The sequence below is a fragment of the Marmota monax genome, unplaced genomic scaffold (genome assembly GCF_021218885.2).
Source record: "Marmota monax isolate L192 unplaced genomic scaffold, Marmota_monax_Labrador192_F-V1.1 WCK01_AAM20220418_F8-fsc00031, whole genome shotgun sequence".
Lineage (NCBI taxonomy): Eukaryota > Metazoa > Chordata > Mammalia > Rodentia > Sciuridae > Marmota > Marmota monax.
Window position 1 is genome coordinate 5,190,620 of NW_026695197.1, and position 15,814 is coordinate 5,206,433.

Below are 15,814 nucleotides of genomic sequence, written 5' to 3' on the forward strand. Positions count from 1 at the left end.
GTATGCTATGCTAGGTAACTATTAATGGGCACAGAGGTGGGGCTTTCCCATGGGAGAAGCATTTCTTACATGATATGGCGTCTCAAAGTAAAATGGAATGTGTTTGGTCATTGGCCATTTAGTTCTGGCCCATAATAGGTGGATAACATTCGTATTTTATTGGTTTAACCTTAATGGCCATAGGTTTTGTTTTTTTTTTTTTTTTTTAAAAAAAACCCTGGTACTATATTTTAATGGATTCAGTGCTCCATTCCTATTGTTTATGATACAATTTTTGTCTTCTTTTTCCCTTATTCTTTATGTTGAAAGCCCATTTTCCTCTCCCTCTGCGTTTGAGCTCTGTTTCAGAGACATTTCTCTCCATTTTCCCTGAGACAATAAAGAACCTCTTGGTTTTCAATCTGGCCTGTGTTTGGGCATTTCCTTTTGTCTGCCTGGTCTGCCTGACATTGTGCTCCTTTTTTCTCCTCCTCCTCTTCCTCCTCCTCCTCCTTTTTGATGCATAATTTCTATGCTTATTCCCTTCTGGAAATATTAACAACAGAATACCCTTGATCAATAAGTGCTCCAAAGACTAAATATTCCAGAGAATACTTAGTGGTTCTGAGACCAGATTGGGGGTTTCAGACCCCACCCCACCCCCATGGAGAATAGCAGAGAATTAGCCTAACCCTGATTGGGTACAGACCCCATGATTTTTATCATGAGACCAACCGTTTTGGATAGCCTAGATACTTAGCTTGCAGGTCAGCCACTGGGGCTTCTCCTCTTTCCCTCACCCTGCCTCTGATACTTCAGACCTCTAGGCTGAATGTCTGGGAATTCAACACTGAAATGGCTACATCTTTTTCCTTCTCTGGGCACTGTAGGGAGATATGAAGTACCAGCTTTAATGAGATAAGACAATCATATATAATTGGATTGTTCTTAAGCCAATTAAGAGTACATGTGTAAGGATAATTAAAATGGAATTAAACATCCTCTGTGGTAACACATTTGGTTCAGCTGCTTTGTCTTTGTTCCAACATTCTAAAACATATTTTTGCTTAGGTAGACATCTTTGAAATAGATCTTCTATTGGCTTTGTCATGAAAGACGTGACTGTCTGATGCTTCCTTTTTTCTATGATGTTCTTCAAAGATTTTGAAGCATACTACATAGTAACAGTATGGGTCCTGCTTCTCACATTGCTTGACATGGAATATTTTTCAGAATTCTTTACCTTTAAAAAAAATTTTCCCAATGTTCCCCTCCAGTCAGAGACACTCTCTATAAATTACCTGAATACTTTTATATGAGACTATTTAGACTATGTAATAGAATTAAACAAACTCCCTTTTTGGTTTCCCAGCATTTCTTTAGCTCTTGTCTCTTCCTCAATTGCTGAAAAAAGAAAGATCTTCGAAATTCTCTCTGTGATGATGTAGGGTTTTTATTTTAAATTGTGAAATATTTCAAAAATACAGATGCTAAGAAAATGACCCACCAATATACCTATCAACTTGACTAAAAAATGTTAGATTTTTTTTAATTCAACTTCCAAAAATTTTTGTGTTGAGATTGATGATTCTATTTTCTCATATAGTACTTATTTTGGAATAATGATTATAATGATTTTATAGAGTGAAATGAGAAACTTGTTTCTTTCCCTCTTCTCTGAAATCTATGCTATAAAGTAGTGGAAGAGCTTCAGAGAGGAGGTACAGAAAGAGAGTCCCCAGGCCCACATCTCTAGTACCTTTTTAATTTGTGGTTTGTGTATATGTGCTAAGGGTTGCTTGCTGATCCATTTAAGAATTTTTTTTTTAACAGATGCATTCATATTTTCTATTTTTAAACTGTGGAAATTCGTAAACTTAAAATAATTTATTGCTCTACAAATGTACTGACAAAAGTCAGAGTATTATATTGTGCTCTATAGGTCTGTTTTTAATTACATCTACCTTTTAAATCTGTGTTATATCTAGTATTATGTTCTTTTAAAAATTCCTGCACATAATCATGCCATCTCTAACTAGGAATATCAATTTTCATTAGTTTAATTTAAAAAAGAAACAGTCTGTTTCTGTTATTGACTATCTTTGTTCTTTTCTGTGTCATGAGTGTCTACTATTATACTTTTTATCTCTCCCTTCGTGAGTGTTTATTCTTTGGTTGATTTATTAAGTTCACGACTTAGATAACCCTTGAATTATCAATCTTTTTCCCCTATCCTTTAATATGTGCAATTTACCTTTAAAGCCAGTTGAGGAACATTTTACGTATTTTTCTCATTATCCCTTAAGTTTCTATTACTATATTCCCTCCTTAACTTGTGAAGTACTTACAAGTATGCAGTTGAATATCCAAATGTGCAGTAGATGTGTCGAACTTTGAAGACTTGCTATCTTTACATTATGATACGTAACTTTATTTCTCTCTGGACAGAGAGATGAGGTTTTATATTAACTCTTCAGTGTTTGTTAAGACTCATAATGGTGATTTATTTTTTTCTTACTATTTCTTGAGTTCTGAAAAACAATTGAGTTCTCTAAAGGCTCTGTGCAGTGTTCTTTGTTAAATTCACTGGTACAAGAGTTATAATTGAGTTGTAAAAGCCCCCCATGTTTGTAAGATTATTTTTAAAGCCGAGCCATCAGTTTTTAGTAATATATGTTAAGATTCCCTTCTAGATTTTGACTTCAGTTTCCTTGCAGTTCTCTCACTTTTACGTTTTGAGGCTGTCACATTTAAATGGATGCAGGTTCAAGGTCATGATATGTTTCTAGTGAATCATTTTTTATACATTTATACAATGACTGTTCTCATCCCCAATAATGTTTTTTATATTTGTTTATCTTTCCGATGTTAATCTTGTGTTATTTTGTTGTTGTTGTAGTTGTTTGGAATTTTTTATTTGTATTTCTTAGTTTATTTCCTAATTTTTATTCTTTCCATGTAATTTTTGTTTTGAGCCTATCTCTCAAAAGCAGCATGTACCTGAATTTTATTAAGTCTGACATAAAAATCAAATCACATTTATCATGATTATGCTGGAATTTTATTTTTTTCTCTTTTGATGCCTACCTTTTGATTTACTAAGTTTTCCTTCCATCCATTTATTTGGAGGATATAGTTTTCTTCTTTCTATGTTACGTGTAAAAAATAAAAAAAAATTAGTTCATATGTATCTTGTTCTCAATGTCAGTGTTTTGTAGTGCTCTCATTTGAGTCATATCTTCCCACTTTGCATGCAAAATTACTGTGAAGCATTTTATTTCCACATTGTCTTAACTCATCTGTCATTGGTATTATTTTTTACAATTAGTGTTTGGAGCAATCCATACCTATTATACTTATTGTCTTTTAGTTTACTATTGCTTCTGCAGCCCTGTCATTCCTTCCTTGATAGAATTTCTTTATTTGGCAAGAAGATCCACCAGTGGTTATTTCAGCAAGTTTCTCAAAGGACTAGAATTCAATTTTGGGCACTGAAAATGTCCTTATTTCATTGCCAATTTTTGAGAGACAGTTGCAGATGAAATTCTACATTGTCATTTGTTTTCTCTTGGCCCTTTGAAGATATTCCAGTGTCTTCTGTTATTTATTCATAAAGTTTCTATCTTATTGTCATCTCTCTGGAGATAATGTATCTTTTCTTCCAAATGTTTTTTAGATATTCCTTTTTATTTTTGATGTTTGGACATTTCAACCTATCAGTTACAGGAATGGAAATGGGCATTTATCGTTCTTGAGATTAAGTGTGTTGCTTTTTCTGAGAACTCATATTTTAAAATATCTCATTCATTAACTAACTATTCAAATTTTGCCTCTCTGCAATATTCTGTTTTTTTCTTTCTGAAACTCCCATAGATATGCATTGTGACTACTTATCCATTCTCTGTATTGCTGCCCTATTCTAAATTGACTCATCATTTAATTTAATTTTATCTTTGCCTACTGGCGAGTGAACCAAAGGCTAGCATTTGTTCTACCAATAAGCTATATCTTCAGCCATTTTTATTTTTTTAACTTGTTCAATTAAATTTGTTTATTGCATTATTTTTATGTTCTAGCCTTTTTATTATTTTGAGAGAGGGCTTCAATGAATTTCCCACTATGTCCTGGAACATGAGATCCTCCTGTCTCAGCCTTAAAAAGAGCTGGGATCACTAGGGTGTGCCACCACACCCTGATGACTTATCATATTTATACTACATTCTAGATATTTTCTTCAGTGCTTTATCATGATATTCAATAATTATTTCCTGCTGTGTCCACTGAATATTTGTGTTAAGTTCTAAAAGCTAAATTTCATTTCTGGAAGTTCTGTTTAAGATATGACTATTCTTTTTATCATATAGTGTTCTGTTTATCCTTTTTAAAAATATTTCTTGTTTAATTTTTTAAAACAAAAGATTAATAAGCTTTCTCAGTGAAGGGTTAGAGGGCAAATACTGCACGTTTTTCAGACCATTGTATCTGTTACAACTCTGCAGTTCTGTATTATAGTGCAAAGCAGACCTAGACAGTATATAAATAACTGGGCATGATTATATTCTAGCAAAAGTGTATTTATCAAAACAGGCATTGGACTAGCAGTAGCCCATGGATCATAAGTTGCTGACCTGTGATTTAAAACATGCTGTTTATAATCACAGGTGAGCAGATCTCTTAGCTCAAGTAACTAAGCATAGTCATTCTTTTCCTCAGTGTGTCAGCTGACTGTCCCTTATGGTGAGTCATTTTGTAGTTTGTTATGATTTTGAGTTGTGAACTCTGCACGTGGTTTTCTGTTGGACATGAGTGTGCCTTGAGTTGCGACATTATCCTTCAGAGCTCATTTGTGTTTCAGACCTTGCAGCTAATATTTTTATCAAGATTTGCTTTGTAAATTATCGCCTTCAGAAATACACTGGATAGCAATTTTCTGAAATAACCCAGTATTTAGTGTACTACTTGAAACACGGTGAACACACAGCTACTATTGTTGCCATTTTCTCTGTTAAAATGAACAACATCTGTCTGGGGATGTAGCTCAGTGGAGCATTTGCCTAGTGTGCTCGAAGTTTGGTCTCCAGCACCACTAAAAATAAAAATGAACATAAAGTTAACAGCGTTTTTGTTTCGTTGTCATCATGGATTCTCAGTCTTACAGAACTTATATCAATTGTAGTTGTTACCATTTATGCTTCCAAAGTTTCTAAAATTCTGATTAATTAAAAGTTCCTCAATAAAATGTTTCTTTATTGGGACATCCTTTGAGTTAAAAAAAAAATTAGAAGACACTGAATGAAATGTTTCTTATGGAAATTACGGCTTGCCAGTGCCAGACAAACATAATTAAAGGAGCTTTGTAGATTTCTCTTCTTAAAAATATCGTTTTCAAAGGGATGGAATTAAACATATGATTGAATATATATGTTCAATATATACGTATATGTGTGTGCATGTGTATTTTCCTCAATCTGTAGTAAATTCCTACCTCTTGCTTGTTCATCACAGGACACTTGAAATGGACCAAAGCTGAGGACATTGACATAGAAACCCCAGGATCTATTCTTGTCAACACTAACTTGAGGGCATTAATAAATAAACATACGTTTGCTTCCTTACCTCAGCATTTTCAGCAATACCTCCTGCTTTTGCTTCCAGAAGTGGATAGGCAGGTAAGTAGAAGTTTTATACATTTGATATCAGTCACTAGTCACATTATGAAGTGGCAGGTCTGTCTGTTCTCAGAGATGACTGATATCTCAATGGTCTATTTTGTAATAATGTAGTATATATATATATATATATATATATATATATATAAATTTATTTATATCTACTTATTTATTGCTGTCATTGGCTTAGTTGTTTAATCTGCCAAGAATAGAACCATATTTTTGTTCTTAATAGTGAGCCAGTTCTCATTTTAAAATGCAGTGTACTGCGGTAGAGTGAAAACTATAGACCTCCACCCTGGGAAGGGAAAGCAAAGAAATCAAACATTCCACTATCAAATAAATCTTTGAAGTAGCTGCTCCTTTGCCTGGAGGGAATATTGAAATTCAGTAATAAAAAGCCAGGGTTTCTAAGAAATTATGTAAATGTTTTTATTCTCAACTCTTTCCAAAAGGCATTTAAAATTTATGTTTGCATTTGCTTTCTGAGAGTCTATCATCATGAATATGATTGCCTATAAATAATCACCTTTTATCTTTCTTTTTAGTGTAACTGGAAATGCTCTAAGTATATTTTTGAAAAGCTTCTAAAAATAAGGAAATACAAATATAGGCCCGTAATAGCAGGCATCAATCATCTTGTAAAGCCATTTCCTTAGGAAAGCAAAGGGAAAAAATTTTTCATCACATAAACTTTTATTAAGTTTCACAGAAATTATTGAGTGGTATCTTGAAACATTCTTCTGTTATTCTCATTTCATTAAATTCTGATGCTGTTTATTATTTCCATTTGATGGACTTAATTAATAGATGTGTATTTATGAATTTGTAGTTTGAAATGATAGGTACATTCATGGGCAGATTTCCATATTACCTTATAGAAGTTTTCTTAGGTTTTTATTTGTTTCTGTTTTCTATTATCTTACCCATCTCCTTTCATAATATTTAAATATGATAAGCAATAGTTTGTTACAGTTCCCATGAATCTCTTTGGTGGTGATTGTTGTTCGTATTAAGAAAAAGATTATTTTGATTTCCAGATACATTTTCATTTGGGAGTTTGCCTTCACTCAACAAAAATTTACTTACCATTCACTGTGAATATATTTCATGTGCTTTGGGAAAATAGAAAGATAGTATATGCTTAATGAGCGGTTATGGAATTAATGATTGAATATACTCCAGTTGGATGCATACACTTTTTTTGTGAATAACTAAAACATGAAGTAGAGACAGATAAGCTTAGAGGAAAAAGACAAAAATGAATTGCATTTTTTTTTTTTTTTGGTACTGGGGATTGAACCCAGGAGTGCTTAAACACTGAGCCACATCCTCGGCCCTTTTGCAATTTTATTTAGAGTCAGGGTCTTGCTGAATTGCTTAGGGCCTTGCTAATTTGCTAAGGCTGGCTTTAAACTCATAATTCTCCTGCCTCAGTCTACCAAGTCTCTGGGATTACAAGCCTGCACACTGTGTCACCCTGCGGTGAGTCACGATTTTTATGCAAAGGGAAAAATCAAGAGACAAATTCAAAATCCTTGAATTGAATATTGATGTACACATAGAATATGAATAAAGTAGGTGAAAAAGTACCAAGAAAGGCCCAAAGATATAAACGTCAAAAGCTAATTTGGCAGGGGTTCTGGAATGTAGGAAGAACAGAACAAATGTTTCTGGAAACACATTGGGAGTAGATTTTGGAAGAGTCTTGAGTTTGAAGCTGGAATCCGAACTGTACTCCCCTAGTGTCTGCTGTAAGAAGCCACTGAGGGCCTTTGGGTAGAGCTCTAATGTCACCAGAGCGTTGCTTGGCCAGACAGTATTCTGGCAGTACTGAGAGGCGGGGTTGTGATGGAAAGAATAGCTGGTAAGCAGTATTAGTTATTTCCGAAAGTGGCGCATGATGGCCTTTGGGGGATTGGCCTTGAAATTACAGAGGAGGAGAATGCAGTCATCAGCCTCATTGTCACTGTCACTGTCACCACTCCTCTTTCTAGCAGTTTTTTTTTTTTAATTATTATTTTTGGTCCTGGAGACTGAACTCAGGGAGCTTTCCAACTGAGTTACATCTCCAGTCATTTTTATTTTTTATTTTGAGATGGGTTCTCACTGAATTCCTAAGGGTGGCCTCAAACCTGTGATCTTCTAGTCTCCCGAGTAGCGGGGATTACAGGCCTGGGCCACCACAGCTAGCCTCCTGGCAGTGTTACATTTTTCTTAACCATTTTAAATTTTTTATTCCTATAGCTTTATTGAGGTAAAATTGAAGTACAATAAAATGCAGAGTTTTACATTTTGTTAAATAACCCTTGAAGCAAGATAAAAGGAGGAGTCATTGTTGATTCTCTGGTTACAAGCATGCTTGAGAATAGGTTCAGATGTCTAGAAAAACTTTTTGAGAGGATTGACTTCTTAGCTTAATATCTTGTTTTGAGTTTTGTCTCCGGCCCCGGGAATAGGGTTTGGCATATACAAGGTGTTCAGTAAATATTTTTGGAATGAAGAAATGACATACTGTCCTAGGTTTAGCCAACCATTCAGTAACTCAGGAGGCCAGAATCCAAGCCTAATATTTTATTCAAGCTGTAGCAGTTTATGTGACTCAGAATTTCTCTAGTTGCTCTGAGAAATACACACAAATAAGGCATAATTCCTATCCTCAAATAACATTTAGTCCTTTGGGAAATTACTTATTTATTCAAGAAATATTTACAGAGCATGTATTGCATGCTGTTTGCTTTGCTAAATACAGAGGATACAAGAAAGGATCTTGGGGAGGACTAACAGAGGAGAAAGGCAATCTCATACTGAAATATGGTACACTTGGGAAAGTGGGAAAGAAGGTTAATTACTAGGTAGGTCTATACCCAAGTTCATATAAGATGAGGCTAAATTACATAAATGTTAGAATAGAAGTATGAAGAAAGTCCTCTGACAGCACAGATGTAACCTGAATGTAGTACTGGAGAGGATTTTATGATAGAGATGATGTTTAAGTTGAACCTGGAACTTCTTCAAGCCAAAGGAAAGAGATTTACACAGGGAGGCATGGCATTTCCAAAGACCCGTTGCTTATTGTCCTCATTGATGCAGTAGGTTTGTAGGACTAGAATAGTCCACAGGAGAGTGGTGGGATACCTTGTTGAGGAGATTGTTCTATAACCTCAAGGACCTGCTTCCAGTCGGCCATGTATTTTGAACCTTTTCTGAAACCACTAGGTTCCATCAAAGGGTTTGCAAATGAGAAGTGTCATGCATAGAATAATTTAAACAAATATTTTAGTGTCTGGACAGAGAGGAGGGCAAGAGAATACAAAGAATAAATAAATAAAATATAGTTGTTATTTTCCCTAAGGGAGCCAGTAGCCCTGTGAATGATGGATTGGAAAGGCAGAAAGATAAGGCACTGGGAGATGGAGAAGAGACAGTCTCAGTAGCTGGGATAAGAGATAAAGGTCTGACCTTGTACATTGGCCTTGAAAATGAAAAGAATGAATTCCAAATGTATTTTCAACCCAGAATTAGTAGGAATGAGTGACAGATTGCCTATAGTATGGGGTTAAAGGTGTGGAAGGCAACTGAAGATTTTATCTAGGGTGATTGGGAAGGACCAAGGCTCTGTGGCATTTGAAAACAAGAAGTTCAGAGCTCATTCTCTCTCTCCCCTACTTCCTCTCTGCCTCTACTCATCTCTCTCCATCTTTTCTTGAGGACTGTTTGTCTTAATTATGTTTTTTCTCTTTTAAATATTTTTTTAATTGTCAATGGTCCTTTACTTTGTTTTTATTTATATGTGGAGCTGAGAATCCAACCCAGTGTCTCACACATGCTAGGCAAGTGCTCCTCCACTGAGCTACATCCCCAACAGGGAGGATTGTAGCTCTCTCTCTCTTTTTTTTTACTTCTAGTTGTTTTATAACATTGTTACATCTAGTTCTATACTTTTTATTACTGTTCATGAATTATATTGCAAGTAACAGAAAATCTAACTCAAACTGACTTTCAACATAAATGGGATTTATTAGCTCAGGTAAGTAGAAGACAGAGGTTAAGGTGTAGTTTTGGTTATTGGTCCTGGCATTCAATTATTATGAAGGACCCATTTAATTATTATTCAAATAGTTAATTTAAAAAAAAATCTACCTTCTTGTTGGCAGTATTCTAAACCTGACTCCCTTTGTGATGGTATGGCTAACTGAATTTAAAAAAAAAAAAAAGATAATTGCCTCTTGGTTCGTGTGCATGGGGAGAACATATCTTTCCCAATATTTTAAACTAAAGACCTAAGATTCACACCGATAGTGCTGCTGAGATCACATGACCATTTCTTAAGCAGTGACTCCAGCCAAGGTAATGGAATATGCAACTTGGCTTAAGCCAGCGAGGCCTGCTCCTGGAGTGAAAGGGTATAATCATAGTTAGAGTTCAGAAATGTATTAAAAATCTGATATTTAGGAAGTTTTATTGTTAGAGGATATATGATTGATGGGGTATAGATGCTTTTTAGGCAACTAATAGTACCCGCTGAAGTGGGGTGGAAACTGAGTTTGGTTTTTAACATGTTGGCTTGAGATAATGTCTATTGAATGAAATGTCCAGAAAATTATGTTGTATTTAGGTTTGAAAACTGGAGAAGATCGTGTTCATGATAAAACGTATATAGATTATTATATCAGCCATGGATTTGATGAGATTGTCTTTACAGAGGAACACATACATTAAGAAAGAGTATGAGAAGCAGCCGGAACAGAGAGAAAATAGCAAATCCATGGGAGACCACCAGTGTGGAGAGCATATACAGATTTGGGTTTCCCCCCTTCAGTCTTTGCTTTCCTCCAGAAACAAACCTGTGGATGAAATCCTACAACAGGATGACCTGTGCCCTCCGTCGTCTTTTTTTCTCTTTTTAATTTTGAAATAGTTGTAAACTTTTAGAAAATTTTATGGTACATTCAAGATGTTTCCAGTATAGTGGTTCAGTCTTCCTCCCAACAATATATTTTGACTTTAGGGTATATGTCTACAAATAAGGACATTCTCTTATATAAAATAACAGTGATAATTACTATCAGATCCTTAGACTATATGCAAATTTAGCCAGTGATCACAATAATATCATTTAGCAACAAGATCTAGAAAAGAATTTGTCTTATTGTTTCTGGTTTCCCACCTTCTGCTTCTAGAATAGTCCTCTTGTCTTTCATGACCATGACAATTTTGAAGATTATAAGTCAGTTTGAACTTGCATGATATTTCCTTTTGCTAGTCTTTCAGATTATGCACCTTTGGGAGGGGTACAGTAAATGATATTGTGTTCTTGTCCTTGCATCCAGTTTGGTGGCACTCAGTTTTGATCTGTTCAGTAATAAGGTTGTTCATTTCATCTTTCAATTTAAGGTATATCTGTCAAGCTTCTTCAGTATAAACTTGCTCCTTTCTTCTTAGCAATTAAACAGTATTTGATGAGGAAATCTTTTTAACTGTGTAAATAGCCTGCTTCTCTTCAAAGTTTCCACTTATTAATTTACTTATACCTGTACGACTTCATTGCTTCCTTTTTAAGATAGGGGTTTTTATGCTTACAATGTCCACCATTTGTTCCTGGGCAGCACATTGAAGCTGTTTCTGTGTCCTCTGACATGGCTCCACGATTCTTTGAGCGTATCCTTACTTTAAAGCACATCAAGATGTACTGAATTCATCTTGTACATTCCTGGCACCAGTGTAGGAATTAACCCTTTCTCCAAGAAGCTCTGGTTCCCTTTAGTGCAGGATGGAATTTATAGTCTCATGAAGGGTGTGTTCTTTGCTGTTTTGGTGTTGCTGCTCTTGGATCTAGTTCAGAGTTTTGGGTGGAAAAATACGCACACACACACACTCACCCAAGAGTACTACATTTTGCATGTGTGTGTGAAGACCTCCTTACCGAGGAATCTTGGTGACAAGGAAAATTATGTTGAAGAAAGAGGCCAAGCAAATATATAAACATTGCACAATTTTTATCTTATATTTATTTCTACATATAGTTTTCTGTCTTGTAAATCATGAATTAGTACCAATGCCTTCAATTCTAATCTAATACTTTATAGCTCATTCTAGTTTTCTCTTTCCATGGTTGTCTCTCAGTTCTCAGACAGTAAGAAACTGGCTTCTATTACTAAACGATCTAATTATTTAATAATCTCCTTGTTGGTAGCCAGTCTCCCATCATAGCCAGCATCCTGCCCCCATGTGGATGGTCTCCTCATTGCACTCAGGCTCTGACTTGATGGCAGGCCATGCACTCAGCCACCTACCTTACCTGGACATCTTCCTCTTCCTGCTTAACATCTGATGCTGCAAACCAGGCCATTCCTTCATGCATGTACCTCCTCACCATGCTCAAAGTCCAGAATTTCTTTCTAGGTCTCTCTTCAACATGTACACCTACCTATCTTCCCCCTCCTCCCCCCATTAGACTCTGATTCATTAGGCCATCATGAACCCTGGGCATTCATACACACGCATGCACGCATACACACACACACACACACACACACACACGTATATACACATACACACACACACACACACACATCCCTATATTGTTTTAAGCTTTAGACCTGAATTATTCAGAAGGGGAGAGAGAAGGCTGTCTGGTTTCTGATTGGATTCAGGTCTTTGGGAGCTTCAGTAGTGGATTGGATGGAGAAAGAAGAGTGAAGTTGCACCCTGCCCCGGCCCTGTGTGGCTAGCACAGGCTGAATCATTGGTCAACCTCTACCAGGTGGTCCTCTGCACACAGCCCTCTCTCATCCAAGTTTTAGAAGCTCTTCCCTTTACACTTCAGGACAAATAGTACCTCCCCTTAATTGTCTATTTTCCCACACAGTCCTCTGTGGTTTTGCTGTACCTTGACCATGGCTTTGTAAATATCATCTTGAGTATACTCTGCTCAAGTGATCCTAACTTGAATGAAACATCTGTGTCTTCTGGGACTCCTGAATGACAGACCTTTTGAGGAAGATGAATAATGTGAATGTAAGCAAGTAGGAACAGGCTATATAATTTATTCAGTTATTCAGCCAGTGTTTATTTAACACCTGTTATGTGACAGGCTCTGCTAAGCACTGATGATACAAACATTAGTAAGTCTCAGTTCCTGTCTTGAGAGAAATGGAAAAGCCTGTAGCTGCAGAACTATGCTATAGTGGTAGTATATGCATCATGCCATGGAAATATAGAGGAAGCAGTTTGTGAGAGTTATAGGAATTCTGAGAGTAGAGGTGTCCTTCAGGCTGGGTCTAGAAATATTCAAAGTTTACCAGCCAAAAAAGATGTGCTGTGGGTGTTCCAAATAGAAGAAACAATATATGTTAGTAATAATGTTGGTTACTTACAATGCTAGGCTGTCTGCATAGACTATGTCTAGTCCTTATAATAATGCTGCAGATGGTGTTATTAACCCACTTTCTGCATGTGGAAGCTGAGGATCAAGGGGGAGAAAAGCCTTACTCAACTTTTTATAAGTAAAACCCTGGGAGAATTTGAATGCAAGTTTTTCTAACTTCAAGCTCATACTCTTTCCCTTACACAATGTCCCTTGTCCTCAAGACACAAAGACAGAGAAGTGAATGGGGTCTAGCAACATATAATTTGAGGTGGCTGGGATATAAGGTGAATAAGTTGAGGCTAGAAAGGCAGGATGGAAGAAGCATATCGAAAAGGCCTCAGAGGTCAGTAAGCCCATTCCTGAGATCAGAGAGAAAGAGGAAAGAAGGAGTAAAGAAATAATGAAATGTGAAAAGTCCAGTGCTAAGTGAGGGTATTGATCTTGGGAGTGTGTTTGTGTGCTTAGAGACTAGAGGATAGGGGTTTGGACTAGGAGTCTAAAATGACTTTGGAAGGCAGCCTGTTGGATTGTGACAGGGTTTCACCCTGGTCAAAAGAGAGGTTGCTGATCAGCACTTAGAGCTCAGTCAAGGTTAGACAGCAATGAATGCAGTTGACCTACTTGTTTTTTTCACCCCTGCAATGCTAAATATTTGTGCACTGAATTTTGGTCACAGATATGTCAGAAGTTGTATCTTGCAAAAGTTGGAGATTTGCCAAGGCTCAAATGGAAAGAATTAAGGAATTTTAGGGGACTTGTGACATGCTTGTTGGAAAGGTTGAAGGGGATGGACTGGGAAATTCAGAGTGAAGGAAATGTGGATTTGCAGGAAGGAAGGTATGTTGTTGAATGGAGTGTTACAGAGTCTTAACACGCTTTGGATATGATCAGGTTTAGGCAGGCACAGGGGTCAAAATTCTTGTCCTTGGCCATAGCATTTTGGTTCACAGTTCAAATACAAGGAAATCAAATGGTCCAGATGGCATTAATTAGGGCTAGCAAATAGGTAGAATTATACTGGTCCTTTATTTGGTCCTTACTTGGGAATATTGATTTAATAAGCTCGGTGCCTGGGTTTGTAGCCAGACATGCCTTTGTGCATAACTCTCTGCAAGATGTGCTTGGAGAATTTTTAGAACCTCTTTTGATTATATGCAGCAGATTCTTCTTTCTTTAAGAATTTGTACTTTGCAAACTGTATCTACATAGAACAATTTTGTGACCTTTTAAAATATATGGGAGTTGGTAGAATAAATGTCAACCAAAGTGGATTCATATTTAGGTTTTTATTACATGTTCAGATTGAACCTCATTGATGAATAGGTTGTTGTCATTTCTGTCATGGGTATCATTTTTAAATGATCTTTTTTTGCTGTCTGCCTTTGGTAGCATCAGGGCTAACAGGGCCGTGTGCAAATACTTGTAAAACCGTCCCCCAGCTACTTATAAATAAATTATGCCTATTATTTTTTGTCCAAATGGTAATTGCAGCATTTCTGTCCATTCTTACTAATCTCCCTATTTTGTTCTTCATTCATATCTGTGTCTGTGGTCTGTTAAATGACAAGCCACTGAAGGATATGTACTGTGTAGGCTCTTTAAAACCCTATCTGGCTTTGTGCTCCTCAGGTTTTGCACTCACTGGCAATAATGCACATAATTTTAACTGTGGAGAATGTCATTAAACTAAAATGGAACATTTACACAGTCTCTTTTACAGAGAATTTTGGACTAGGAAAATGAATGTGTGTGTCAGACATTTACAGCACACCAGAATGTGATTTATTGATTTCTGATGGCTCTGTTGGCATCAGTGTATATATTTAAAGAAGCCTTTATAAATGCAAATGGGAAAGGGCTTTCCATCCTTTTCCTCCATGGAAATAGCTCATACATTTTCAATAACTCAGACTTCTCTTAGAGAGATTGCTCTACGTACTGTATATATTGATTTTAAAATTATACTGTTATTTTATTCTGCAAATAGGGTATATAATGAAATGTCAATTTACCTAAAAGATTATAAAATTCAAATGAATTAAATATATGGAAAATACTAGTATCTTAAGCCTTTAGGTAAAAGTAAGTATGTGCTTGAGATGTAATTATTTTAATGGAACTGACACTTTGGCTTTCTCTCTGCTTCTGAAAGCATATCTTAAAGTACTTAGGAAACCCATTATTCCTTCTTGCCTAAGTCACTTACTGGTGATAGTAAATCAAACATAGCTGAAGGTATCCTTGCAGACCATGCCTGGATATTTCCATTCTCACCAATGGCTTTATGGAGGCACATATAATTTAATTAATAATATGAAAATCACTTAAGGAGGAAATTGATTCATCTGTGTATTATTCACTTTTTAGCAAACTGATAGTTAACCTCAAGTCCTACCTCAAGTCCTATTTATCAGTATCTGCTTCAACATATGCCAAATAATGTAGAGATTAGATTAAATTACAAATAATAGAGAATCAAACAAGAGGAGCTTTTTTAGTCTTATGAATATGATGATTTAATAGAGGAGCACAAACTCATTCAACCTAGAAAACATACCATTTTGTGCATTAAAACACTTTCTGCCTATGTTATAGTGTACTCAATGGCAAATCATGGCTTGTAAGTGTATCTTTGGCCATGCATAATCCATTACCCCTGGCATTTTGCACTACTAAATATTTAATATTGTAATGTTTACATAATAACCTTTTTGTTGTTTGATTTATTTGGTAAGATATGTGTATAGGTAATACATAACTGCCAGTTTATATGTGAAGGAAGAATAAAGGTCTT

General features: G+C 35.8%; 1 protein-coding gene across 2 annotated transcripts in view; it reads left to right on the top strand.

Annotated features, from left to right (window-relative positions):
- Positions 1–15,814, top strand: part of Asxl3 (ASXL transcriptional regulator 3) — a 179,784-nt gene that overhangs the window by 106,188 nt on the left and 57,782 nt on the right. For both annotated transcript variants that reach the window (XM_046428402.2, XM_058573934.1), the window contains one exon: positions 5,485–5,648. In XM_046428402.2, coding sequence (XP_046284358.1) covers positions 5,485–5,648 — 164 coding nt within the window. The remainder of the gene's footprint in view (positions 1–5,484; positions 5,649–15,814) is intronic.